A 26,722-nucleotide genomic window follows, 5' to 3' on the forward strand; every position below is an offset into this window, starting at 1 on the left:
ATAACCAACTATCCTATTTGCCCTCATTTTTATCAATAAATTTAAACATAAAGGGTAAATTTTGTCCTCAGAAAATTCCCGAAATATTCTTGAGGCTATTCGTACTTTTTAAAGTAGTATATATATTAGGTGCCCATGTTTTTGTTAGATATTTGTTAGGGGGTCTTTCTTGCATGCCAGATAATAACTATGGGATGTTCAAAAGGTCCTCTATATAGAATAAAACTAATCCCCTAAGGCTCATTATTTGATCCCTTACGTTTTATGGATAATTCTTACAGCTGATAAAAAATGATAAATATCCTGGCTGTAAACTTAGGGGCCATTGTTTGGTGCAATGGTAAAATCTTGGGCTGACAAGCATGAGAATGTGGGTTTGGTCTGCTCTCCTGCAAAAAATTGCTGAGGTTTGGGTCTACTCAGTCCACCCCTCCCAAGGCCTTGGATGGCATGGACTACTATTGGGTAATGACCCTTATCCTGTTTGTAGATTTCTTTCTTTTTTATGTTTTTGACTGATAAAAGTTAACTGACCATCTTTAAGTTTGACGTTCATACACATAAAAGAGAATAAAGTTCCTTCAAAAGCCAATAATAGAATGCTCTAAACTGAAAATTTTTACCCAACTTAAGATAAATCATCTGATAGAAGCACATTGCATCAGAAAAAGAAGAAAACTAAAGGAAACCGTGGAAATGTGGTCTAGTCAAGCTAAAAAAAAAACTCAGATTGGAAATCTTGGAGGACTCTGCTATCAGACCTTCTCTGAACCCTAAGTTCGATTAAGTGTTCCTGTCTCTGTCTTCAACACTATAATCAATATGTATTCTTACCAATCCTATGCAGAATAGGCTGATTATTGCACTTCTAGGAGGACATGCCATGTTTTTCAACAGCCGCATCAATGCAAAAGCCCTTATGTAATGGACTGATGTTTTAGAAACTAACACCTTTTATGAACATCACTTTATTTACTATGGTTTGGTTGTTATCCTTCTTTTTGTCAAAGAAAATTGAATAAATATCAACATTTTTAATTTCTTGCTCATCTTCACTATATTGTTTGATTGCCAGCTAGACTGGTGTGAGGGGAAAGTATCTCTTTAGTTTTGTTCTTGGCTCACCATTTTTTCATAATTTTATTCATTATTCAGTAGTGTTTCTTTCCTCAGTTCTTTATTTTTCACAGGCTGCATTCAGAACCCTTGTGGGGAAGGGTTATGAGATGTTGCAAAATTTGCTGTTGGACTTTTGCCAATGGCATCCAAGTGAAGGGCTTCTAAATGCTCTGCTTGATATGCTTGTTGATGGGAAGTTTGACATCAAAGTGAACCCTGTAATAAAGGTTAGTTATAAGAAACTAATCTACAAAATTTGTATTCTTTTGATATAAGATCTAAGCTTATCTGTTGCTTCTTCTTTCTGGTTTTATGTTTAGGAATAGGAACTTGTAACTGAATTCAGGATTTTTAGCCACTAATGTTAATTTTTCACCATTATCTGTTTTGGTGCAGAATGAAGATGTAATCATTCTATGTTTTAGTGTTCTCCAGAAGGTGGGGTTTAGTTATTTTTTTTCTTTCCAGTTTTGATTTCCATAATTTTGAAAAATCTGAATGTTGTGACATTTTGGTTGTACGAGTCTGTGCCTTTCTGAATCGTTACTTTTCTTATGGTTGGGCAGAGCAGTGATTCTTTGCAGCATTATGGATTCAATGTATTTCAGCAACTGCTAAGGGATTCCATCTCCAATCGTGCTTCTTGTGTCAGAGCAGGAATGCTTAATTTTCTTCTTGATTGGTTTTCTGAAGAAGTGAATGAAAGTGTCGTTTTAAAAATTGCACAACTAATTCAGGTAATTGGTGGGCATAGCATATCTGGAAAGGACATACGCAAAATTTTTGCACTTCTTCGCAGTGAAAAAATTGGAACGAGGCAGCAATACTGCTCATTGCTGTTAAGCAGCATTCTGTTTATGCTAAATGAAAAAGGACCAACTGCCTTTTTTGATCTGACTGGGAATGAATCTGTAAGTCCTTGACTTTTTTTTTCTTTTCATGGTATACGTATCATCTTGGTCCTCGGGCTGGGTTTGGGTCAAGACTGAGTTTTGTTATTTCTGGGCTAGGCTCAAGCCTAACCCCTTAGCTCAAACCTGGCCCAAGCCCAGCGTGATTATTTACATACATGTGTAAATGCATACGTACGTACATACATTCATATATAGATATGTATTTAGATATATACATAAATATTTGTATAAATGCATACATACATGTGTGATTTTAGACTGTGTTCATTGACCAACCCGAGCTCGGTTTGGGCCTAAGCCCAAGCTGAGTGCATCAAATTACAGTGCAGGCTAGGCTTGGGTTGGGAAGATTGGGCTTGACCTCGGACTCAGTCCTTAGGCTTTAGTGTTTTAAAAGCACAAGGCACAAAAAAGGTGCAAGGGGCAATTTGCGCCCGAGGTGCAAGGCGGAAGGTGAGGCACATGCCTTTTTGAAGCAAGGCACAGAAATACAAAAAAAAAAAGCTAAAAAATAAAAATATCAGAAAATTCAAAAAAATTGCAAAAAAATAGAAAATATAAACATAATATTAATAAAAATATAAACTTAAATTTTAAATAAATGTTTTAAAAAACCTATTATCTAAAACTAAAATACATAAACATAAGATGTAATGCGTATTCAAATGAAAATTTAAAAATAAAACCAAACATATACAACATTTCCAAGCATGCAAACTCATAATCTCTTTTTTCCTGAATTGCATTACTTCAAGTAGCTAATGTGATGTAAAACATATTACATTCCTGATTCTACAAGCCACCTAGGCGCACCAGGTGTGCACCTTTTGAAAGGGCTGTGCCTAGGACCTAGGCGAGGCACATACCATAAAATGTGCCTCACCTATGCACTGCTTAAGCCCAAATCTTAGGGTTGACCACAAACCCAGCCCAACCTGCCCAACTTGCACACATAGAGAATGAGTTCTTTTGAATCTTCAAAAGAGAGGTACTAGACCAGAATCAATTGATCCGTTTGTGGGGTGCTCAATTGGGCCCAAAGAGAATGAAGCCCAACCTTTAAAAATTAGGTGGCTAAGGGAACCAGAAAGATTCTGTGAAAATATTTAAATGGCTAATTAGAGATATAATAACCATTTTTCAACGGGCAAGGCAATTAGCAAATGGGTTAGCTGATTTTTTTACAAGACAAGAGGTGCATTAGTTTGAACTGTTAGTGGCTCAATTGTAATTCAATTCATGTAAAGGGGGCTGTATCTCACACCTATGTTTAAATGTTATTGTAACACCTTTATTATTTGTAATAAAATCTTCATCATTGATTGAAAAAGAAGGACTGGGACTAAACATGAAAGGGGGAAGGCTTGTGAGAGGAATAAGGGTAACTTAAGTGGGTCGGGCACATTAGTTAATAAAAGGGCTGGGTCATGCGACAACTTAAAAGGTCATGTGGGAAACTCTAAGGGGCCATTTATGGACACTAACTCTGGTCCATTATTGCCCCCCCCCCCCCCCCGGATTCTCGTTACAGTCCAAAAGCATTGGGTGGGAGAACTCTCTTTAATGGAGATTTAGAAGGAGCTTATTCGTTGAATGAAGAGGATATCAATTTAGAGGAGTCTAAGACACTTAGTATTGGCAGTGTTTGCTTGGATAGAAATCCAAGATTCCAAGAGGAGGATAGCTTTGATATTGAAAAGCTCTTTTTTTTTTCCTTTTGGAGGAAGAAGGCAATGACAAATCAAAGAACCTGACTGTACCAATGTTATCTGAAGCCTATTTTGGGGTTGGTAGGGAAGAAGATAACTCCTTTCATGTTGGTAGCAATCACTGCCCAATTGTTTTTGGGACTCAACAAGAGAAAGGTGTCCTGTTGGTGATTTCTAGTTATCCTTTTGTGCGGAGTAGAGATACTCTAGTGTGGGTTTATGTACTAACAGGTGATGGGTGAGAAGTGTTTGGAGCTCTAGAGGAATCGGTTGGTCCTTTCTGCCATCATGGAGGGGGTGGGGACTCGAGGGGTCTAGTAACAATATAGAAGAATGAGGTGATGGAGTCTCTGGAAGAATTAATAGGCCGGTTCTCAGTCTCTTTGAAATTCAAGAAACACAGGAGATGGCTTCATGTGGGTACTGTCGAATGTTTATGCTCCTAATAGATATAGAGAGAGGTGAAATGTGAGAGGAGCTCTTTGATGTTAGAGGCTTGTTGGACAGACTGTGAGAGGAGCTCTTTGATAATACAAATGAGACTGAGAGGAGCTCTTTGGAAGTATAACAATGAGAAGAGGAAATTCAAATGGCTGGTGCGGGAGATGGAAATTAAGACATGTTGGATTAAGAGATCAGCTAATTCCCTAGCTGACGGTTTAGCAAAACAAGGGGCAGAAAGGGATTCCTTGTTTAGTGTCCTTGTATCTTTGTATTTTCTTCTTTTCTTTCTTGAAGTTCTTTGTGACTCTTGGAAGATAAGTGTGTTTGTCTTCCACTTGTAAATTTTCTACTGATGAATTAATGAAAGTGTTATTGATCAAAAAAAAAATAATACAAATGAGACAAATAATCCCAATCAATTGATCTCTACTAGTATGAGGAAGTTCAATGAGTTTATTGATGATTGTGCACTAAAAGAGATTCTCCTCTAGCAGATAATGCTCACTTGGTTCAATTTGCAAGTCCCCCCTATTTGTTCTAAGTTGGATAGGTTTGTTTTCAATCCTGAGTGGGAAAAACATTGGATAGGGTTGATAGCTAGGGCTTTTCCAAGAGTCACTTTAGATCATTACCTGATTAGTATTGGAACTAAGGACTTTCTTTGTGACCATAGATCGTTTAGGGTTGAAAATATGCGGTGCACACACCAAAAGTTTGTGCACAAGGTGGATGAATGGTGGAATGAGGAAGTGGGGGATGTTTGGTGGAAAGGAGCTAAGTTCCATAGGAAGACACAAAGGCTTAAATGCCAAATTAAAGAGTGGAATAGAGATCACTTTGGAAGCTTTGAGGAGAGAATCATTAAGTTAGGAGGATAGGACTTTGATATATGTTGGAAGAGATTTTGCTTAGGGAAGAGATTTTGCTTAGGGAAGAGATCTCTTGGAGGCAATAATCAAGTCATCAATGGATTAAGGAGGGGGATGGCAATACTAACCCTTTGGGCTTGTTCTCTTGTTCTTCCTTTTTCTCTTCTTTGTGTTATGTTCCTAACCTTCAGCCTTTCCATTCTAAGTTCAAAGTTCTTTGTTGGGAAGTCTCTCCTAGAAAACTAAACACTTTGGACAATTTGCAAAAGAGAAGACCTGGACTTAGTATTTCCCCAAACTGGTATACTCTTGCCCCTTTGTTGTAGATCTTTGGGAAAAGTGTTTTGATCTTTTTGGTTGTAGGTGGACTGAGCATCTGTAGATTGGCAATCTATTTGACCCTACAACCTTTAGGTGACCTAAGAGAAGAGATAAGGTCATGTGCAGATGTGCCAGAGCTACTTTGGTGTGGACAGTTTGGGAGGAAAGAAATGCTAGACTCTTCAATGACAAGGAGAGAGAAGAGGTTGCAGTTTGGGATTGTATAATTAACAGGGCTGTAATTTGGGTAAAAGCCTCGGGCTTATTTTCACACTTTTCCTTTGATGATATGTGGGAGAATTGGGAACTGGTTACGAAAAGCTCTGCTGTCACAGATAAGCCTGTGATAGATTAGGCCCCTTTGAAGAAGGATTTATCAAGCTAAACTTTGATGGTTGTAGTCTAGGCAATCTTGGGCCTTTTGGTATTGGGGGATTGTTCAAAAATGTAGAAGGTAGTTTATAGCATTATTTTCAGGTCCAACTGGAGTGGGGGGTGCTGTTAATGCGAAAGTTCATGCAGTACAGGGAGTAGAGATTGCTAGAGACCAGGACTATGAGAAGATTGCTAATTAAAGGTAACTCTACACTGGTAATTAGGTGGCTGAAGGAACCGGAGATAGTGGCTTGGTCCTTTAGGATGTCTTTGCGAAGATTCAAGTGACTAACCACAAATATGGTAGCTAGTTTTCTATGGAAAAGGAGATTTGCAAATGGGGTGGCAGATTGTTTAACTAAGCAAGTTGTGCATAAGAATCAGTCATTTTTTATTCAATTGTAAGTTTGTGTATTGCTTTTGAGGCTGCATCGCGTGCCTCTTTGTGGGAAGCTTTTACTGTATATCTCTTACGGAATTATTGAATCAAAATAATATTCGTATTACTTACAAAAAAAAAAAAAGAATACTTGACAGTATTCCCAGTACAGATGGGGTGGTTACGGAATAGCTGTCAAGGTTGTAAAGGCATACTTAAGAGAGATCTGCAATATGGTAAGGGCTTTGGGAGCAATAGTCAAATGGGTGCCAAGATCAGCAAAACTCTAACAGAATCACTTGCAAGATCAGGAGTTAACAGGGAATAAATGTTTTGGGAGGTGGCCAGTGTTAAATGCATGTGATCTTCAATTATGCAACTTCTGGATAAAATAAATGGTTTCGGTGATTCCTTTTCTGCTTTAAATTATTCATGCAAAATGTTGAACAAGAGAAGAGAAAGAGAGGAGAGGTGAGTGGACTGAGAGCCCAAAAGAATGCTGCAGGCATGTGCAGTATGTTATTATTTATACTAGGATGGTCGTACAACATAAAAAATGAAGAAATTACAAAAGTACCCTTGCGGTACTAAACATATGTGTACAACATCTGTCAACACTCCCCCTCAAGTTGGGGCATAGATATCAATCATGCCCAACTTGTCAAAGAGATCATGATGTCTAGAATGGTGTAGCCATTTTGTAAAGATGCTGCAAGTTGGTTCTCAGAGCTGACATAGGGAGTACATACTTCGCCTGCGATGACTTTCTCTCTGATAAAATGCTTGTCAACTTTGATGTGTTTTGTTCTATCATGTAGCATTGGGTTAGCAACAATGTTTATATCTGCTTTGTTATCACAGAATAGAGTCATAAGCTTGTCCACTGGGAAACCCAACTCACTCAATGTTTATATTCAGCTCCAGCATTGGATCTAGCCACCACATTTTGCTTTTTACTCCTCCATGTAATAAGGTTCCCTCCTATAAAGGTGCAGTAGCCACTAGTAGACTTTTTGTCACTTTGAGATCCAGCCCAATCTGCATCTGTATAAACTTCGACTTTCAAATGCCCGTGCCTTTGAAATAACAAGCCAGCACCAAGAAACTTTTTTAGATATCGGAGGATTCTTTCTGCCGCTTCAAGATGAGTGGACCTAGGTGCATGCATGAACTGACTGAGGACACCAACAACATAAGCAGTGTTTGGGCGAGTCATAGAAAGATATAACAATCTCCCTACAAGCCTCTAAAACTGTTTCACATCCTTGAGAGGTTCACCTTGGCTGTCACCTAATTTATGGTTGGGGTCAATGGGAGAGTCAACTGGCTTCAGTCCCGTCTTTCCAGTGTCCTGAAGTAAATCTAGGACATATTTCCTTTGGGAAATGAAGATACCCCTTTTTGATCGGGCAACTTTAATTCCAAGGAAGTATCTGGGAGGTCCTAGATCCTTCACTTCAAACTGAGTGGCAAGGAAACACTTCAACCTTTGGATTTCATCCTTCCAGTCACCAGTAACAATTATGTCATCCACGTATACTATTAAAGTGGCCATTTTACCTTCTCCTCTTTTCACAAACAGTGTGTGATCTGATTGACATTGCTTGTATCCTTTCTGCTGAACCGCAACATGGAATCTGCTGAACCAAGCTCTTGGTGATTGTTTCAGCCCATATAAAGACTTCTTCAACTTGCACACTTTTTGTTCATTGCCTTGAGTTAGGAAACCAGGGGGTTGAATCATGTAAACTTCCTCTTCAAGATCACCATTCAAGAATGCATTCTTGATGTCAAGCTGATGTAGATCCCAAACCAGATTAGCAACAAGAGAGAATAGAACTCTAATGGAGTTCATCTTGGCAACAGGGGCAAAAGTTTCTACATAATCAAGTCCGTACACTTGAGTAAACCCCTTTGCCACTAAACGAGCTTTATACCTCTCCACCGTTCCATCAGCCCTATGCTTGACAGTGAACACCCATTTACATCCAACTGGATCCTTTCCCTTATGAAGATCTACAAGTTCCCATGTGCCACTTTTATGAAGGGCATTAATTTCTTCCTTCATGGCATCTGTCCATTCAGGTACTGAAAGAGTTTCTGCCACATTCTTGGGGATAGGGACACTGTTAATAGAGGTAAGGAAAGCACGAAATGAGGGTGAAATGTTCTCATAGGAAACAAAGTTGGAAATGGGATGTTTAGTGGTGCACAATCTAACACCTTTCTTGTGAGCAATAGGAAGGTCAATGCCATTAGCATCAGAGGTATCAATTTCAATAGAATCAGGGACATCATTGGGAGCCAAGTTACCTGAGTGGGTATGATCCTCCCCTGAGGAGTTTGATGGCACTGGAGGTACAGGTTCTAGATTCTCCACAGCTCTTGAATTTGGTTGGCCTTTGCAACGACGAAAGAAGGCACGAAAAGGCGGAGGATCAGGAAGAGGAGGGATCTGAACCAGTTTCTCCTCATGCCTACACTCCCCCTAAGGAGAAACAGGAAAGAATGGCTCATCCTCAAAGAAAGAAACATCCATGGAGACATAGAATTTTCGAGAAACAGCATCAAAACAACGGTATCCCTTTTGAGTGGAGTAACCAAGGAATATGCAAGGAATAGCACTAGTATCCAATTTCCCACGGGTGGGAGATAGATTTTGGACAAAGCACCGACAACCAAAGACACGAGGAGGAATGGGAAGAAAGGGGGCCTTAGGAAAGAGAAGTTGATGTGGGGCTTTGTACTCTAACCAACGAGAGGGCATACGGCTAATGAGGTAGGTAGAACAAAGAACAACCTTAAGCTAAAAACGTTTGGGGACATTCATATGGAGTAGTAAACCCCAAGCCACTTCAAGGAGATGTCGGTTCTTCCGTTCAGCCACACCATTTTGTTGTGGTATTCGGGCACGAGCTACGGTGAAGTGAACCACACGAAGCAAAGAACTTCGTGAGATCACTATGAAAAAACTCTTTCGCATTGTCTGATTGAAAAATTTGGATTTCAGTCTGAAATTGAGTGAAGATCATCCGTTGAAAATCTTGGATAATTTTTGGTACTTCCTCCCTGGTTCGCATAGGATATAATACTCAAGTATATCTAGAATAATCATCAATGAGGGTAATAAAATACTTGTAACCACTCTTAGATGGTAAAGTAACAGGGCCCCATACATCAGAATGAACAATGCGAAAAGGAAATTCAGATTTACTATTTTTTTGAAGAAAATGAGTTCTACAATGTTTACTTAACTGACACGTTTGACAAGAGAAATCTGAAACGGACATTGACTTAAACAGTTCTAGAAACACAACTTTTAAAGACTCAAAAGACAAATGACCAAGGCGACAATGCCATAAATAAATTTGACTCTTACAAGACTGACTCATAGACTCTGTAACATGAAGACCAGCCTTATTCTCCAACATGTAAAGTCCATCAACCATTCGTCCCCTACCAATCATCCTCCCCGAGGCCAGATCCTAAATCACACAATGAGAAGGGAAAAAGGTCACTGAGCAGTTTAAGGAATTAGTAACACTACTAACAGAGAACAAATTAATGGGAAATTTTGGAACATGTAGGACATCAGAGAGGGTAAGGCCAAGGGGAAGAGAGATGGTTCCATGACCAACTATGGAAGTGTATGATCCATCAGCTAGTCTCACCTTGTCTCTTCTAGAAAGAAGGTGACAGGTTTGAAAGTAAGAGGACGTACCAGTCATGTGTTTTAACGCTCCAGAATCAATGATCCATGGAGAGTCAAGGGTGTGAGAAGCAACATGGAAAGCTATGGCAGAGTTACCTGACATAGATGCAAATGAGGTTGAGGGAGGAGCATCCATCTGACGAATTGCTCTACCATAGAGCTCTAAATGGTCACGGAAGGAATTCATAATATCCTCCCTTGGGTCAGATCTAGAGAGATGTGTCTGAGTGACAGTAGGGATGGAGGGTTGATTTTCCCGAGTAGCCATGTTGGCCATGTTGTATTTCTTTGTACCTTGTTGTCTGGACCTTTTATTCACATCTGAACCTTGCTTCTTATTCAGATCTTGAGCCCATTTTGGTTTCCCATGAATATCCCAATAGGTATCTCTGGTGTGTCGGGGTTTTTGGCAATGAGTGCACCACAATTTGTCCTTATCTTCTGTTTTTTTCTAGAGATCTCCTTTCCTGGAAGAAGATCCCACACTAGTAGAGACACCCCCTTTTGCTGCCAACACAACTGCATCCCCACCAGGGTTGTTCATCAAATTCCTTCTGCTCTCTTCAAATTGTACAAGAGCATAAACTTCCTGAACTGATGGAAGATCCTTAGATTTGAGAATCTGGACTCTGATAGATTCATACATAGGATTCAGACCATGTAAGAAGGCAAACACTCTTTGTTGGGAGACAAGTTTCTTGTACAGTTTTGCATCCTCGTCACACTTCCAATCCACATTCTGGTAATGGTCCAACTCCTTCCAGACAGAAGTCAAGTCAGAGTAATATACTGATAAACACCTCTCTCCTTGTCTACAAGTAGACGATTATGCCTGCAGTTGATAGATCTTGGCATAGTGTCGTAGTTCTGAATATGTAGATTTTGTTTGTTCCCAGATCTCATTTGCAGTTTCAGCCCACATGAAATTCTTCCTTATTTGAGGTTGCATGGAGACTAAGAGCCAAGACATAACCATACTGTTCTCCTGATTCCATCTATCATATTCAGCACTCCCAGAGTGTGGTTCTTTAATTCTCCCATTAATATGGCCTATCTTCCCCCTTGCAGTGATATATAACTTGATCCCTCTTGACCACTCTAGGTAATTTAAACCATCAAGAGGGACAACAGCCATAGGAAAGGATAGGTCACCACCCCCACTCATTCCATTCAGCATTGAAGAAACTCCAGATGTGGCTGAATCTTCATCACTCATGATTTCAGGTTTAAAAAACAGCACCCAAAGAAGGAGCACTGCCTCACAGAGTTGTTACAGAAGGCACTGAGCACTTCTTGACCTTCAGTCCACTAAAAAGACTGCTATTGCAGCACACAAACAGGTCCTTATGACCTACGGTTTCACAGGGATCCAAGAACAAACACTGTTGTTGCAGCACATAAACAGGTCTGTATGACCTACGGTTTTACAGGGATCCGAAAAGACCAACACTGCTGTTGCAGCACATAAACAGGTCTGTATGACCTACGGATATACAGAGATCATACGACCCCACAACAAAATGGAAGGAGCAAGGTGAAGTTCACCACACACCTAATCGGCAGACCTGGAACAGTGCCAACTTCAGGGCAGCCGAACAGTCAATGAGAGCAAAGTAAAAGAAAGAGCTACTTCAGTCCATCAACAGGGTAGCTGAACAGCAGTAACACAAAAAGGAACACTTAAGTCGAATACTAGGGCATCAACAGTCCATCAATGGGTGCAAAGTAACACAAAAAAAAAACTTCAGTCGAATACCAGGGCACCCGAACAGCAGATGAACAGTAGATAATACACCTTCTTGAACATCAGATGATAGCCTCTCTATAAACCAGAACTTTCTCTACGCTGGAAGATGAAAAGTCAGGCAGACTTCTTTGAACATCAGATAGAAAACTCTCTATAAACCAGAACTTTTTTCTACGCTGGAAGATGAAAAAATCAGATTTGCTCGACATCACCCTTCAGGCCTGGACGACTTGCTCTGATACCATGTTGAACAAGAGAAGAGAAAGAGAGGAGAGGCGAGAGGACTGAGAGTCCAAAAGAATGCTGCAGGCATGTGCAGTATGTTATTATTTATACTAGGATGGTCGTACAACATAAAAATGTGGAAATTACAAAAGTACCCTTGTGGTACTAAACATATGTGTACAACATCTGTCAACCCAAAATATTATCATTATTCAGGAAATACATTGATCTATTCTATTTTTATATTGTTTAATTTTATAATTTGGTTGTGATACCTGACTCTTTCTTCTTTCTTTGTTTTTTTCTTAAAGGGAATTGTAATAAAAACACCAGTGCAGTGGCCGCACAATAAGGGGTTTTCTTTTTCGTGTTGGATCAGGGTAGAGAACTTTCCAAGAACTGGAACAATGGGCCTCTTCAGTTTTCTTACAGAAAATGGAAGGGGGTGCTTTGCTATGCTTGGAAGAGAGAAGCTCATTTATGAGGTTAAAGTTCCTTTTTCCTTGAATTGTTCTCATATTATTTATAACATATGGTCATTATTTTATTTTCCAAAGTTTAAATGCTAAATATTATTGCATGGAAATGAGAGGTTCACTTTAACTACCAAAATGTCTAGCTTCTAATAATATGCTGATATAACACATGACATCTAATTTGGAACCCCTTCCAAATCATCAGATTCCTTGAGACTGAATTTTTTTTTTTTTTTGATAAATTCCTTGAGACTGAATTTTGATGGTTGCAATCTAGGAAATTTGCCCAGTCTCACTCGTTGTAGAAGTGCCAATGATGAACCACTACCTTGTTCAGTTACCCTCAGTCAAGCACATTCACCTCCTTTTGAGTTCCAATTGGAATGTTAAGAAACATCCAATCCAGACCAAGAGTTTGATCAACCACCAGGTGGCATGCCCACCATACAGAAGAATCAAGGACTCTACTCCACCCTACCTCAGTCTAGATATATAACTTAGTTTGTAGATAGTACTGCTTAAGCGTGATGGCAAATGATCTATCAGACATGATAGTAGGCATATACTTGGCCTTGCTTCTTTAATTTGTTCTTGTAACAGCTCATGTATGCTCAATGTAATCATTCATCTTTTTAGATGCCATGATATGGAATTGGAGCCAGATGGTGAAAGCTTTGGAATTCTGATCACTAATCATCCGTTTCTCCCTTTCTTTTTGTCTGTCTCTTGATTTATAACCTTCTAAATCAGAAAATTGATTGGATGGTCAGCTTGTTATTTTCTTACCATTTTGATGGATTTTTATTTAATGTTATAGTCAATGTCTAATGCAGTAAAATTATGGCTGTTGCAGTCTATCAATCAGAAACGGCAATGTGTTTCATTGCAACTCAATCTTGTCCGTAAGAAATGGCATTTTCTTTGCATAACTCATACCATTGGAAGAGCATTTTCTGGGGGAAGCCTACTACGGTGTTATCTTGATGGTCGTCTTGTATCATCTGAAAAATGCAGGTGTTTTGTCATGTATTTCATTAATTTTTTTATCATTCTCAATTCAGTCATTTTTGATAAAATTGTTTCATAACTTTGTCTTTTGTCATGTGTTAGGTATGCAAAAGTTAATGAAGCTTTGACACGCTGTACGATTGGAACTAAAACAAATCCAACTGTTTATGATGATGAAAGCTTGGTATCTGTCAAAGATTCATCTCCTTTTCTTGGTCAGATCGGTCCCGTGTATCTGTTTGGAGATGCTATTTCTTCTGAGCAGATACAGGGTATCCATTTCCTAGGACCAAGTTACATGTATTCTTTTCTTGATAATGAAGCTGCACTTTCTTCAGACAGCCCATTGCCTAATGGAATTCTTGATGCAAAAGATGGCCTTGGATCTAAAATAGTTTTTGGTCTCAACGCACAGGTGCATTTTCTTTACTAGTACAATTTCATGGGGACACCTTTACTTTATCTTTGATTATAGAACTGAAAAATCTTACTATCTTTTTGCAGGCCAGTGGTGGTAGGACTTTGTTTAATGTGTCACCACTGTTGGATCATGCACTGGATAAGAACTCTTTTGAAGCAGTAGTTCTGGCTGGAACACAGTTATGTTCCCGTCGGTTGTTGCAACAAATAATCTATTGTGTTGGTGGTGTCTCAGTATTCTTTCCTCTTTTAATTCAGTTTGATGGGTCTGAATATCCAGGAGATGAACAACTTGGGCATACATTTCTTAGATATATCACAAAAGACCGTATGGCAGCTGAGGTTATTGAGCTAATAGCTTCTTTTCTAGATGATAATCTAGCAAATCAACAACAGATGCATCTTATTTCTGGCTTTTCTATCCTGGGATTTTTATTGCAATCTGTTCCACCACAGCAACTTAATTCAGAAACTCTTTCAGCTTTGAAACAAATGTTTGATGTTGTGGCAAACTGTGGTAATGTAACTTTGGCTTTATCTTAAGCTAAAATATGTTTATATTAGAAGTTATGTACCTTTCATTATTCTGGAATCTAGATTTATTTGCTTTCAAGATTGTTTTATCTCACCTTTGGTTTCTACTATCAACCAGGGTTGTCAGAGCTATTGGTGAAAGATGTTGTTTCAAGTATATTTCTTAATCCATTTATCTGGGTATATACTACTTACAAAGTCCAACGTGAAGTATATTTGTTCCTCATCCAGCAATTTGATAATGATCCAAGATTGCTCACAAGCCTGTGTCGGCTCCCTCGTGTGATTGATATAATATGCCAATTTTACTGGGATAAACCAAAAGGTCGTTCTTCTTTTGGAAGCAAGCCTCTACTTCATCCTATAAGTAAACGAATAATTGGACAGAGACCAAATCAAGAAGAAGTTCACAAAATCCGCCTCCTTCTATTAAGTCTTGGTGAAATGAGCCTCAGGTTAAATGTCTCCTAATTCTGGCATATCTCCTACATGCATTCTAAATTGTAGATTAGCTGTATTTACTAATCATTTTGGTTAGCTGTGTTCACATAAAAGTTCTATCAACATGACTTTTCAAAATCTTATTTTGCAGGCAGAACATTGCAGCATCAGATATCAAAGCTCTCATAGCTTTCTTTGAGAGAAGTCAGGATATGGCATGTATTGAGGATGTATTACATATGGTTATTCGTGCTGTTTCTCAAAAGCAGTTACTTGCTTCTTTTTTGGAGCAAGTCAATATTCTTGGTGGCTGTCACATTTTTGTTAATCTTCTTCATAGGTATGCCTCTGTATTACAATATCAATCTGAGATGATCTTAAATGAAAGTTATAAGCACAGTGACTATAGATCAATGTCTACAAAGGTGCTTGAGGTATGACTGATATGGTAAAGTAAATTAGGCATACAGTCATACACTAAGGTGCGGATCATGCCATGGTAATGATTTCTTTTATGGGTAAAGGGTGTTTCAATAGATCTACAATATTATCTCCTATGGAGACAATACTTGTTAAAAGAATGATCCAACCTACTGTTGTTAGGAACTAACACAAGGAGAGGTATCATATATAAAATAATCTCTAAACACCAATGACAGAAAGAAAACAGCAGATCATAGTATCTTGCATTCTCATCTCATCCACTGCCTTTTATATCATTTTGATCCATGCTATGAACTGATCTAATACTAGAACTCAATCCAAGACGACAAAACTAAAATTTGTAGTTTGATCTGGAGCAAGATAAGGAAATATGCCCAAACAGCAAGTAGAAGCAAAGTATACACTGATAATTATTACACCCCTAGGCTAGTCAATGGATGAACCCAAACTGGTCAAATGTTAAATGAGGAGTCCCTTAGTGAAAATTAAATTAATGGCTCTTGGGTTTTGAAAATGTGTTAAAAAGTATTGTTGAAAGACTGTGGGTCAAGTCAGGTCGGTATCAGGTTGAACCCTATAAGGTCAGGGCAGGTTTGAAAATTACATGTTATTAAGTCAGGTTGGGTTGGGGTTTGAGTGGAAGGCTGGAACCATTGGAGGTTGGGTTTGGGTGAAGGCAAACTCTTACCCAATCCAAGTTATCCAACCTGTGGCATCCCTAGCTAGTTTGTGGTTAGATTTTCTTGACTGCTTCACATTCCTCCATGTAGCACATTTCCCAATTTCTGTCAACTGATCGTTTATGCAAGAAAACTTGAATATCTACCACTAGGGTCCCCATCTATGGCTGCATAGGAGTAGGCAGATAGAATTCCATTGTGTGCTTCCATCTATGAAAGAACCAATTAAAGAATCCCACTACATGTAAATCTTGTTATACGTGTATCAATGTGATTAGTGTGTTTAGAGACCTCAACAGTGAGATTTAGAGAAGGATTGGTTGTTTCCCTGTAAAATGTTTTGCACTTCTATATGTGGCTAGATTTTTACTGGAAATAAATATGATTAAATTTTGTATATTCTTTCTGATACTACTTAATGAGGTGTGGACCTTCCTGGTCTTCCCACCTTGATTTGGTTGTGCACATAGTTGTAAGCTCATTTCCTTCATAAATGCACCTCACTTAGGGAAATAGTGGAGAGAGGAAAATAAATGAATCAAGATTTTGATAGTGGTCAAGATGTGAAGCCATGTCAAGTATTCGCTATATGTAATCAGTAAAGATGAATAAGGTTGGGATTTAAGGTAGATCTTAATACCAACGAGGAAACAGGATATCAAAAGTGCAACTTTGAGAACTTAATATATGTTTTCCTTAATAAATGAATTTAGTAAAGAATTCAACATGCTAAGTACATGTGAATAGAAACTGTATATTAATTGCCGAGGATGGTCCCTAGTCCCTACTACTATATCTACTGACATTTATTTCAACTTGTTTATGTAGGGACTTTGAGCCAATAAGATTGCTCAGTTTGCAATTCTTGGGAAGACTTTTGGTTGGACTTCCCTCTGAGAAGAAGGGACCCAGATTTTTCAATCTTGCAGTTGGAAGATCAAGATCTCTTTCAGAAAGCCATAAGAAGATCAGTATTAGGCTGCAACCGATTTTCTCTGCAATATCTGACAGATTGTTTAAGTTTCCACAAACAGATCATTTGTGTGCAACCTTGTTTGATGTGCTTCTTGGTGGTGCTAGCCCTAAACAGGTAATGTGAAATTTTATTTCCATAGACTGGTTTATTCTTGATATGAAAATGCAACTTTTTGATTATTTAGGTTTGGATGAGATGGAAGTCATCTTCTAACTTATATTTTAAAATTGAGAACTTCTTCTAACTTCTACCATGAAATTGAGGTCCAGGTATTACAGAAACATAATCAGTCCGAAAAGCACAAGATCAAGGGAAATAATACACACTTCTTCCTTCCTCAGATGTTGATGCTCATTTTCAGATTTTTGTCAAGATGTGAGGAAACAGCTCAAAGAGTGAAAATATTAAGAGATTTACTTGATCTTCTTGATTCAAATCCTTCGAATATTGAAGCCCTTATGGTATTGTATATTGCATGTTATTGATGCATATCTAATTTGATCAGAATGTAATCTAACCATTTATCATTGTGAACAGGAATATGGGTGGCATTCCTGGCTAGCAACATCTTTGAGACTTGATGTGTTTAAAAACTATAAGGCTGAGTTTCAGGTTCATGCTGACAACGAGATAAATGAACAACATCTTGCAAGGGGCTTATTTTCTATTGTTCTTTGCCATTATATGAATTCCATAAAAGGTGGCTGGCAGCAGTTAGAAGAAACCATAAACTTCCTGCTCATGCATTGTGAACAAGTAATGATCCATAATTTCATTCTGATATTATTATTTTATCTTTCCCATCTTTATTCCATCCCTTACAGTATCTATGGTGCAGCCTCTATTCAACTTGTTTTAATGTATGCAGGGGGAAATTTCAAGGGACCTGCTTCATGATATCTTTGATGATGTAATTGGAAAGCTTGTAGAAGCGTCATTTGAGGATGACATTTTTGTCTTGCAACCATGTCGAGACAACACATTATATCTCTTAAGATTGGTTGATGAGATGCTTATCAATGAACTTGGCTATAATCTTCCGGTATTAATCTATTAGAGGTGTTTATTTTTGTTTATTTTTCACATTATATACTTGTTCATGTCAATTTTTTCCATCTCTGTAACCCAACCATATACTTGTTCATGTCTATCTTAAGAGATTGCAAAACCATTGAAACCAGCCCAAAGAAACAGTACTCATATTAGCTTCAACTGTTCAACCTTCAACCACCCAACAAAAGACCGTTTCCCTCCTAACTGATCACTTCTACTTAATATAGATTTAAGATTGAAGAGTTAGCTTTCTCATGTTCCCTTCAGTAGATGCTTGGCTGCCCTTGCATCAACCACCCTGCTCCTGTACTTTAGAATCAGAATCATCCAGTCCCTTCCTATGTTAGGATATTGGAATACATTATGAACTTATCTACTCTCAACTGTGTTACTGAATCCTCCTCACTCTTTGTTGACCTCTTCATGTCTTATTTCATTTTTCTAATAAAATATATTTTTTATTTCCTACATTCATTACAAAACGAAAATTTTCAACTTGTTTATAAGGCTTTTGATAGAATATTTTGTAATGGAATAATTAATTCTGTTCTTTTTTCAATGGAAAAAAAAATGTTGATTGTTTTCTTGATCTAAAGGAGAAAAATAGAAAGGAAAAGGAGGAAAGAGAAGGGAGAGAGGGTAAGAGAGAAGAGAAGAGAGGAAGAGAGAAAAGTTGATTAGAGAGACAACAAGTGGGCTGGTGGTGCCAGCCATTGTATTTATATTAGAACGACATAAAAAATTAAAGGGATACAAGTGCCCTTGCAGCACTAGTAAACAACAACTAACAACTTTAACACTCACCCTCAAGTTAGGACATAGATGCCAATCATGCCCAACTTGGCACATAAGCCATTGTGTCGTAAGTTATGTAGGCCTTTTGTGAAGATATTTGCAACCTGTTCTTCACAACTTACATAGGGAGTACACACTTCCCCACTAGTTAATAAAGTGTTTGCCATAAAGAGACATGGGACATACTACATGTGAACTACTGTTGCTGAAAAATCTCTTGTAGGAGATGGGGTTCTCAGTTGACAAGCCTATGAAGTTGTGTTGTGATAACCAAGCTGCAATCCACATCTCTTCCAATCTAGTCTTCCATGAGAGAACAAAGCATATGGAAGTTGATTGTCACTTTGTAAGAGAAAAGGTGATCAGTGGGGTGATAAGTACAACACATGTAAGCTCAAGAAATTAGTGGGCAGATCTGTCTACAAAAGGGTTGAGTTGTGGGAGAGTGGATTACATATGTAATAAGCTGGGATTATATGATATATACTCACCAACTCGAGGGGGAGTGTTAGAATTGACAAAATAAGGGGTAGTTTGATCATTTTGTCATATAATTAGAAGTGAGTTGTCTATTTTATTTGTGTTTAAGTTGTGTCTCATACTTAATAGGGTCATAGATTGTCTTTTGTATCATAATGCATAAGTTATAAATACAAGGTGGGTCGGCTGAGAGTGAGATTTTTCTCTCCGGTCGGACTCTTAACCCTTTCTTTCTTCTTTCTTCTTTCTTCTCTCCTCTCTTGTTTCTAAACTAGGACTGAACTAGTGTCAATCTATCCATAAACATGGAAAGAAGGTGAGGTCTTCTCATAGGAAGTAAAATGGAAAATGGGTTGTTTAGTAGTACAGGACCTGACCCCCTTTCTTTGTGTAATAGGGATGTCCAGGTCATCAACAATAGAGGTATATGTGGCAATGGGGTTAGACACAACAATGGGAACAAAGGTAGCTATATAGGATCCAGTGTTTTAAAAGGCGTGGGAGGCGTATGCCTGGAGGCGCGCTTCTAGGCGTTGCGTTCCCAAAACGCCCTAAGGCATATGCCAGAGGTGTTGACACCTCTAAGGCATATGCTTCTTGCACTTTTTTCATGAGGCGTGCTAGAGGCGTACGCCTCATGCACATCTGATATAAAAAGGCAGAAAATAAAAGAAAAAAGAAAAAAAAAGGAAAGGAAAGGAAAGGAAAGGAAAAGAAAGGGAAGGGAAAGAAAAAGAAAGAGAAGAAAAAAAGAGAAAAGGAAAGGGAAGGGAAGGGAAGAAAAGATAAGTGGAAAGAAAGTGGTTTGCCCCCTTCGCTTCAACAAGACCCCCCCCCCCTTTCAACTAATGTTATGCATCTTTATTCGTAATATAAAAGATTTGTATTAAAAATAAAGAAAAAATAAGATCCCCCTCCCTCTTCATCCTCCTCCTAACCCCCCTCCTTTTAAGGAGGCTTACGCCTCTTGCGTTCTGAACTATGCCTCATGCCTCTAGGTAGTGGAACACCTCGCGTCACACCTCCGCGTTTTAAACATTGATAGGATCTACCCTTCAAGAATCTGATGATGTTGATGGTACTAACTTCAAGTTGATCCACGGCTCTTGAACTTGGCTGGCCCTTACAACAGCAAATGGAAACATGGAATGGAGGAGGATCAAGAAGAGGAGGGTGTTGGATCTACAACTTGAACCAGTTTCTCCTCAACCCTACTTTTCCTCTAAAGAGAAATAGGGAAGAAAGGTTCACTCTCAAAGAAAGACACATAGATAGAAACATAGTACTTCCTACATATAGGGTCAAAACATGATGAGGTCAAATGTAGCTTTATTGACAATTTGGGTCCAGGGGTATTTTCGTCATTTTATAGTTCAGATTCTGGTCAAGGGCAGATGAGAGCACATCTCTTGGGTTTTGGTCTCTTGGATCTTTTTGTAACAAATGTATCTTTCGGGGGTTCATTTGAAGTTAGTTTTATTCTTAAGGAGTTGCTTATGAGAGGGAAGCATTCTAGGGGTTTATGTGTAAATATTTTAATTGGCTTCTTCAGCAAACCATTGGGATTTATAAAAGAGAAGGGGGTTGTCCCTATAGGGGCTTTTTGGTTCTTTCTCCCTTGTTTAAGTTGTAGCTCAGCCCTAGCTAGGGTTTTCAAGTATTGGGAGATGGGTTTTGAGGAGTCAACCCATTTTGGCACCTTCTAATCCCTCTATCGCTGCGTGTCCGCATGGGAGGCCAGCTTTATGCCATTATTACTATAGCGGAACTGTTCCAGGAGGGGTTCTACTTCATGTTCAGGTCTGAAATCCCTAAAAATACAACTTGTTTTGTTGTTTTTAGCTTGGTATTTCTTGTGCTTATTGTTGTACACTTGAAGTGTTGCATGTAATTTGTTTTTCTACCCACACCAAAACACCGATAACCCTTTTGACAAGAAGGGCACTTTAGGAAAACATAGGGAATAGTACGAGGGTCAAGTTTACCCCAAGGAGACAAGTCATGAACAAAACAACTACAACTAAACATGCGTACAACGCTACAGGTATAGAGAACAAAGGAGCTTTAGGAAACAAGAGTTAATGTGGGCCTTGTACTCTAACAACTAAGAGGGCATGTAGTTGATGTGATATGCAGCACAAAATACAACATCCATCCAAAAGCATTTGGGAACATTCATATGTAGTAATAATTCATGAGCAATTTCAAGAGATTGACGGTGAAAAACTGTGTGGTGAAGGGAGCCACACGAAATGAAAAACTCTATGAGATCACTATGAAATATCCTTTGACATTGTCAAACTGGGAATTTTGGACTTTCATTTGAAATTAGGTGAATATCATGCGTTGAGAATCCTTTACAAATTTGGGTACTTCGTTTCAAGATTGCATTGGGTACACCCATGTAAATCTAGAGTAATCATCAATAAGTGTGATAAAATACTTGTATCATGTCTTGGTAGGCAAAGTAACAAGTTCCCAAACATTACAATAAACAATGTGGAAAAGAAAACCAGATTTACCATTTCTTAAAGGAAAATGATTTCTACAATGTTTGCTCAATTAACAAGTTTGACATGTGAATTCTAACATGGACATTCACTTAAACAACTTTGGAAACAAAATTTTCAACAATTCAAAAGATAAATGACCAAGACGATTATGCCACATATAGACTCGAGTCTTACTAGACTGACTATTGGACTCTGTGATTGAAAGACCAGCCTTATTCTCCAGTACATAGAGGCCATCTACCATGCTACCTCTGCAACACACAAGAAGGGAAAAAGGTTACTGAGCAATTTAATGAATTGGTAATAATACTAACAAAAAAACAAGATCACAGGTAACTTGGGAACTTGCAAAGCATTAGAAAGAGTAAGGCCAAAGGGTAGAGAGACAGTGCCTTGACCAGCTATGGTGAAGAATGAATCATCAACTAGTCTCACCTTGTCCCTCCTAGAAAGCAGGTTGTAGGACTAAAACCAATTGGACTTATCCGTCATGTGGTTCGAGGCTCCAAAATCAATTATCCAAGGGAAATCTAAGGTATGGGAAGTCACATGGAAAGCTGTGGTAATTAAAAGACATTGTTGGCCTGACTTCTTACTCAACTTTTGAGTCGACTTTGGCTTCCCATGAAGATCCTAGCATGTATCACTAGTGTGCCTAGATCTCTAGCAATGAGTGCACAAAAGTTTGCCCTTGTTATCTACTCTGTTCCGGAAATCACCCTTCTTAAAAGAATTCCCACTAGTTGTGTTTACTCCCCCTTTTGTTGTCAAAGCAATTGACTCCCCCTCAAAACTGTTCATCACATTTCTCCTACTTTCTTCAAATTGCACCATGGCATATATGTCTTGGACTGAAGGGATATCTTTACTACCTAGGATCTGCACTTTAAGAGATTCATATGTAGGATTCAGCCCCAAAAGAAAAGCAAACACCAATGGCTGGGAAACCAGAGATTTTGATGCAGTATAGAAGGCCAATAAGTTCTATGCAAGTTGGGACCACTCCAAGACATATAAGAAGCTTCGATGACGTTACTAATCTAACTAAGTAATCAATTACCGAGTTAGTGCCAGCATGAAACTTCTATTTTAGTTCGGATTTACCAAGCTAGCACCAGCGCAGAACTTCTATCTTAGTTCGAACTTACCAAGTTAGTACCAGCATGGAATTTCTATCTTAGTTTGAATTTACCAAGCTAGTGTCAGCACAGGACTTCTATTCTAGTTCAAAATTACCAAGTTAGTAGGATTCTATTGTGGAGTTTTTCATAGATTAGGAAACTTTCTTGTAGGAGCCATAAGGGTGTAAGCCTATATAAAGAGTAACTAGGGGAAGGCTAAGGGAGTTTTTTTATGTTGATTTTCTCTTAATTATTCGGTGAAGAATTCTTCTTCCTAATAATTCGACTTCTACTCTTTTCTTTGAAGCTTTTCTCAGCGTGCTTTGTTTCCGTACTGCACCAGATTTATAGGCCTTGGCATCTTCATCACATTTCCAATTCATATTCCAATAGTGATATAACTCCTTCCAAAATGAAGTCAAATCTGAATTACTGAAAGACTTCTTTCCCCCTGTTTAGAAGTCGAAGATGCAGCTTGCAACTGGTAATTTTGCATAGTGCCTCTGATCTGAGTAGGTGGACTTTACTTGTTCCCAGATCTCCACAAAATTTTTCCTCACTTGTGGTAGCATAGATACAAGCAGCCACAACATCACCATATTGTTTTCTTGGTTCCATTTATCCTAGACTTCCTAGTCAGCATTTCCAAATTTTCGGTTCTTTAACTTTTCCATATATGTATCCTATTTTTCTCCTTGCAGTGATATAGAGTTTGATTCCCTTCGACCACTCCAGGTAATAAGGCCATCTAGGGGAATAACAGCCATGGAAAATTCATATCCACAACCCCACATTTCCTCTGCAACAAGTTGCAAGTATTAATAGCACAATGACAAACCTCCCAGCAAAAGGCACTCACTTTGTGAAGAACAGCATGGCACCAACTTCTTTGACTGGGAAAGGTGAAGAAGTAACTGAAGAAGACAAGGATTTAAAGAAAGAGGCGCAGCTGAACACCCCTGAAGGATTACTAGACCATATACAACTATCCCCCTCACTGTCATCAAAGAAAACCGATTCAAGAATTTGTAGGAGATATGAAACAAAGTCCAGTTCTGTATCACTTACATTCCTGCAGAAGCCCAAATTCCAACGAAGGAAAAGTATCCTTAAGGAGCCTCACCCACCCATAGATCTTTCCAGAATTTAATTTTATCACCAGAGTTGAGACCAAACCTGATGTGAATAAGAAAATGCTCAAGAACCTTATGAATAGCTTTCCAAGGAGACACATTGGAGTTGAATCCATGTTCTTACACTTGTCAACCCAAGATTTACCATTAAATTCAAGCAATGAGTTATATTAATTAAGAATGCTTTTTTATACATATTAATCAATTATCTTGCTTCAGTAACCATTATATATACACTCAAAATAACCCAAAATAGGCTGCACATTTTAATATGAGTATATAAAAATCAGTTAATTGGCCCCACTAAGATGGTTATAACTATACTACCTACCTTGTTCTGTGCCTAGGTGATGGGCCTCCAAAATGCCTAGGCGGTTGCATAGTTGACACTTATGCGATGCTTTAACCAAACTAGAATAATGTGCTCTGATACCATAATATTAGGGAGAAAAGAAGAGACAAAACATAGGGAGAATGAAAACAAGCAAAATAAGTTTCTGTAGTAGGACAACCTGCAATATGTTTGTCTTAATAAAATAATGGAAAAGATAAGTTATTCACTTTTTATTCCTCCGAAAAGGTAAGCTATTTACTTGATTGCATGCATGTGGAACATTAAGCCCTTTACAGCCCTTTCATTTAGCTTCCTTTCTGAGGTGTTCTTTTCATATATCTTTCACTTTTTGCTTTTCAAGATTTATGTAACCTACATCTTAGGGGTTATAGATCCTTTTTCTAGTTCGGATTATTGGCTTCTTGAAATTGACATACAATGCAATACCGCCCACCACATGATATCATGCAAAGTATGGATTTACTTTGTTTCTTTTTACATACTTCAACAATCAGTGGATTCAAAGGTAAAGTAACATAATTCTTTCCCTGCAGTATCCTGGAAGTAGCTCAGGTATTTTATCTGATTGCCAAGAACTAGAGAGTAACAAAGATCTGAGCTCTTCTATTTTTGAGGCCATGCATGGAGAAGTTGATGACCAAGTTCCCAGGTAATGCTTATTGTGCTTTCATTGGTTATATAAAAATGTTATGCCCACCAATTTTAGTACTCTTAGTAATGTATGTTTTCTTACCTCCAAATTTGTGTTAGATATTTTGTTTGCATAAGCCTTAAGTATTACATAAAATGATTTTGTTTCCATAAAAGGGCCATAAGAAAATGTCAGTCCCAGCTATTCAGGGTCTTGGAAGGGGTGGATTGGATGTGGGCCTAACCTTCACTATATTCTTTCACGGATTGGCCACTCTCAAACTTGAACCCACTTTCTCATGCTTGTCAGCCTGAGATTTTACCATTGAACCAAGCAATGACCCTAAATACTATGATCTGACCTTTTCTAAAATTTGAAGCTTTGTAGAAATGGTTTTCTTTATAATAGGATTATCGTAAAGAAGGCAAAGCTTCCAAATAAACTTCAAGAAACCCAAATGGGAAACTGAAGGGGTAGGACCAATTAGAGGCATCAACAAGATAAATTCAGATCATGATTTAAAGAGAGCCCTAGGATATGAGATTAGGAAACTAGGAATTTGCCAGAAGTTTGGAATTGATAGTTTAAACCTAGAATTGATGATTAATTCATGAACAAATACTTCTTATTAGGTTATCAATCAAAAAAGTTTATCAGGAATGAAGAAATACAATCTGGAATGCAATGGCAAAATCTGAACATTGACTGAAAATAAAGAGCATCAAATGGTCCTAATGTAAATGAGTTGAATTTGAATCTGTTTTATATATCTATCAGATATCAGATAGAATTCGGGTCTCTCATATTCTTATTGGAACGGATTCGGATATACCCCTATCCGACTTCAATTCGATCCATTTGCAGCCCTAGGATCAACTTGGTTCAACAACCTAAATTCTTTTATGGAAATCTCTGTCAAAGAAAAAAAACTGCTAAGGGTATTAAAGCAAGACGAATTTCCTTATCTGGTTCATTAGCCTTAAGCCTCTTCTGAACCCAAAATTCCAAGAGAGATTAGCCATAAAATTAGAAACACAAGACAAAATGAGAGTCTTTGAGATCCAATAAAGCAAATTATTCAGGGGAAAAAGTAAAAATGAACATTGTCCACCAGAGATTTGTCCAAAATTTGACACAATTTCCTGCGAGAGCTGCTTTGGTGTGGGTTGTTTGGGAGGAAAGGAATGCCAGAATTTTCATTGATAAGGAGAGGGATGAGATTGGTTTGTGGAAAAGTATTTTAAATAGGCCCATATGTTGGGAAAAGTCATTGGACCTGTTTTTACCTTTCTCCTTTGATGACATATGGAGGAATTGGGAGCAAATTGCCAAAAGTTCTGCTGTTAGAATTAAGCCTTTGGTGGAATGGAAGCCTCCTGAAGGTGTTATTAAATTAAATTTTGATGGCAGCAGCCTTGGTAACCCAGGGCTGTCCAGAATTGGGGGAGTTTTCAGAAATGCTGAGGGGCAGATCATGGCTTTATATTCTGGTCCTATTGGTATGGGAGATTCAGTTATTGCAGATGTCCAAGTTGTTCTAAAAGGAGCAGAGATTGCGAAGGAGCTTGCAGTGGAACACTTATTCATTGAAGGTGACTCTAAACTGGTTCTTGGGTGGTTAAAAGAGCCGAAGATTGCAACCTGGTCCTATAGAGGGGCTTTGAGAAGGTTCAAATGGTTAACATCAAATATATCAGTCACAGTTCAATGAGAAAGAAGATTGGCAAATGGGTTAGAAGATTTTTTACCCAAACAAGGGGTACATAGGAATCAGCTTTTTTGGGCTCATTTGTAAGCTTTATGATATAGTTTAGAGGCTGCACCTCGCACCTCTTTGTGGAGATTTTG

At 38.3% G+C, this 26,722-nt stretch overlaps 1 protein-coding gene across 4 annotated transcripts in view; it reads left to right on the plus strand.

The window, feature by feature from the left end:
- LOC104595514 (binding protein) overlaps positions 1–26,722 on the plus strand; it is a 130,122-nt gene that overhangs the window by 92,542 nt on the left and 10,858 nt on the right. For all 4 annotated transcript variants that reach the window (XM_010256268.3, XM_010256267.3, XM_088888398.1 and 1 more), the window contains 14 exons: positions 1,191–1,346; positions 1,516–1,557; positions 1,686–2,030; positions 12,126–12,299; positions 13,144–13,304; positions 13,401–13,713; positions 13,803–14,235; positions 14,371–14,707; positions 14,845–15,033; positions 16,646–16,907; positions 17,063–17,254; positions 17,331–17,549; positions 17,662–17,835; positions 24,777–24,892. In XM_010256268.3, the coding sequence (XP_010254570.1) occupies positions 1,191–1,346; positions 1,516–1,557; positions 1,686–2,030; positions 12,126–12,299; positions 13,144–13,304; positions 13,401–13,713; positions 13,803–14,235; positions 14,371–14,707; positions 14,845–15,033; positions 16,646–16,907; positions 17,063–17,254; positions 17,331–17,549; positions 17,662–17,835; positions 24,777–24,892 (3,113 nt within the window). The remainder of the gene's footprint in view (positions 1–1,190; positions 1,347–1,515; positions 1,558–1,685; positions 2,031–12,125; positions 12,300–13,143; positions 13,305–13,400; positions 13,714–13,802; positions 14,236–14,370; positions 14,708–14,844; positions 15,034–16,645; positions 16,908–17,062; positions 17,255–17,330; positions 17,550–17,661; positions 17,836–24,776; positions 24,893–26,722) is intronic.

This window comes from Nelumbo nucifera, chromosome 5 (assembly GCF_055504915.1).
Source record: "Nelumbo nucifera cultivar China Antique chromosome 5, China Antique-T2T, whole genome shotgun sequence".
In the NCBI taxonomy this organism is placed as follows: domain Eukaryota; kingdom Viridiplantae; phylum Streptophyta; class Magnoliopsida; order Proteales; family Nelumbonaceae; genus Nelumbo; species Nelumbo nucifera.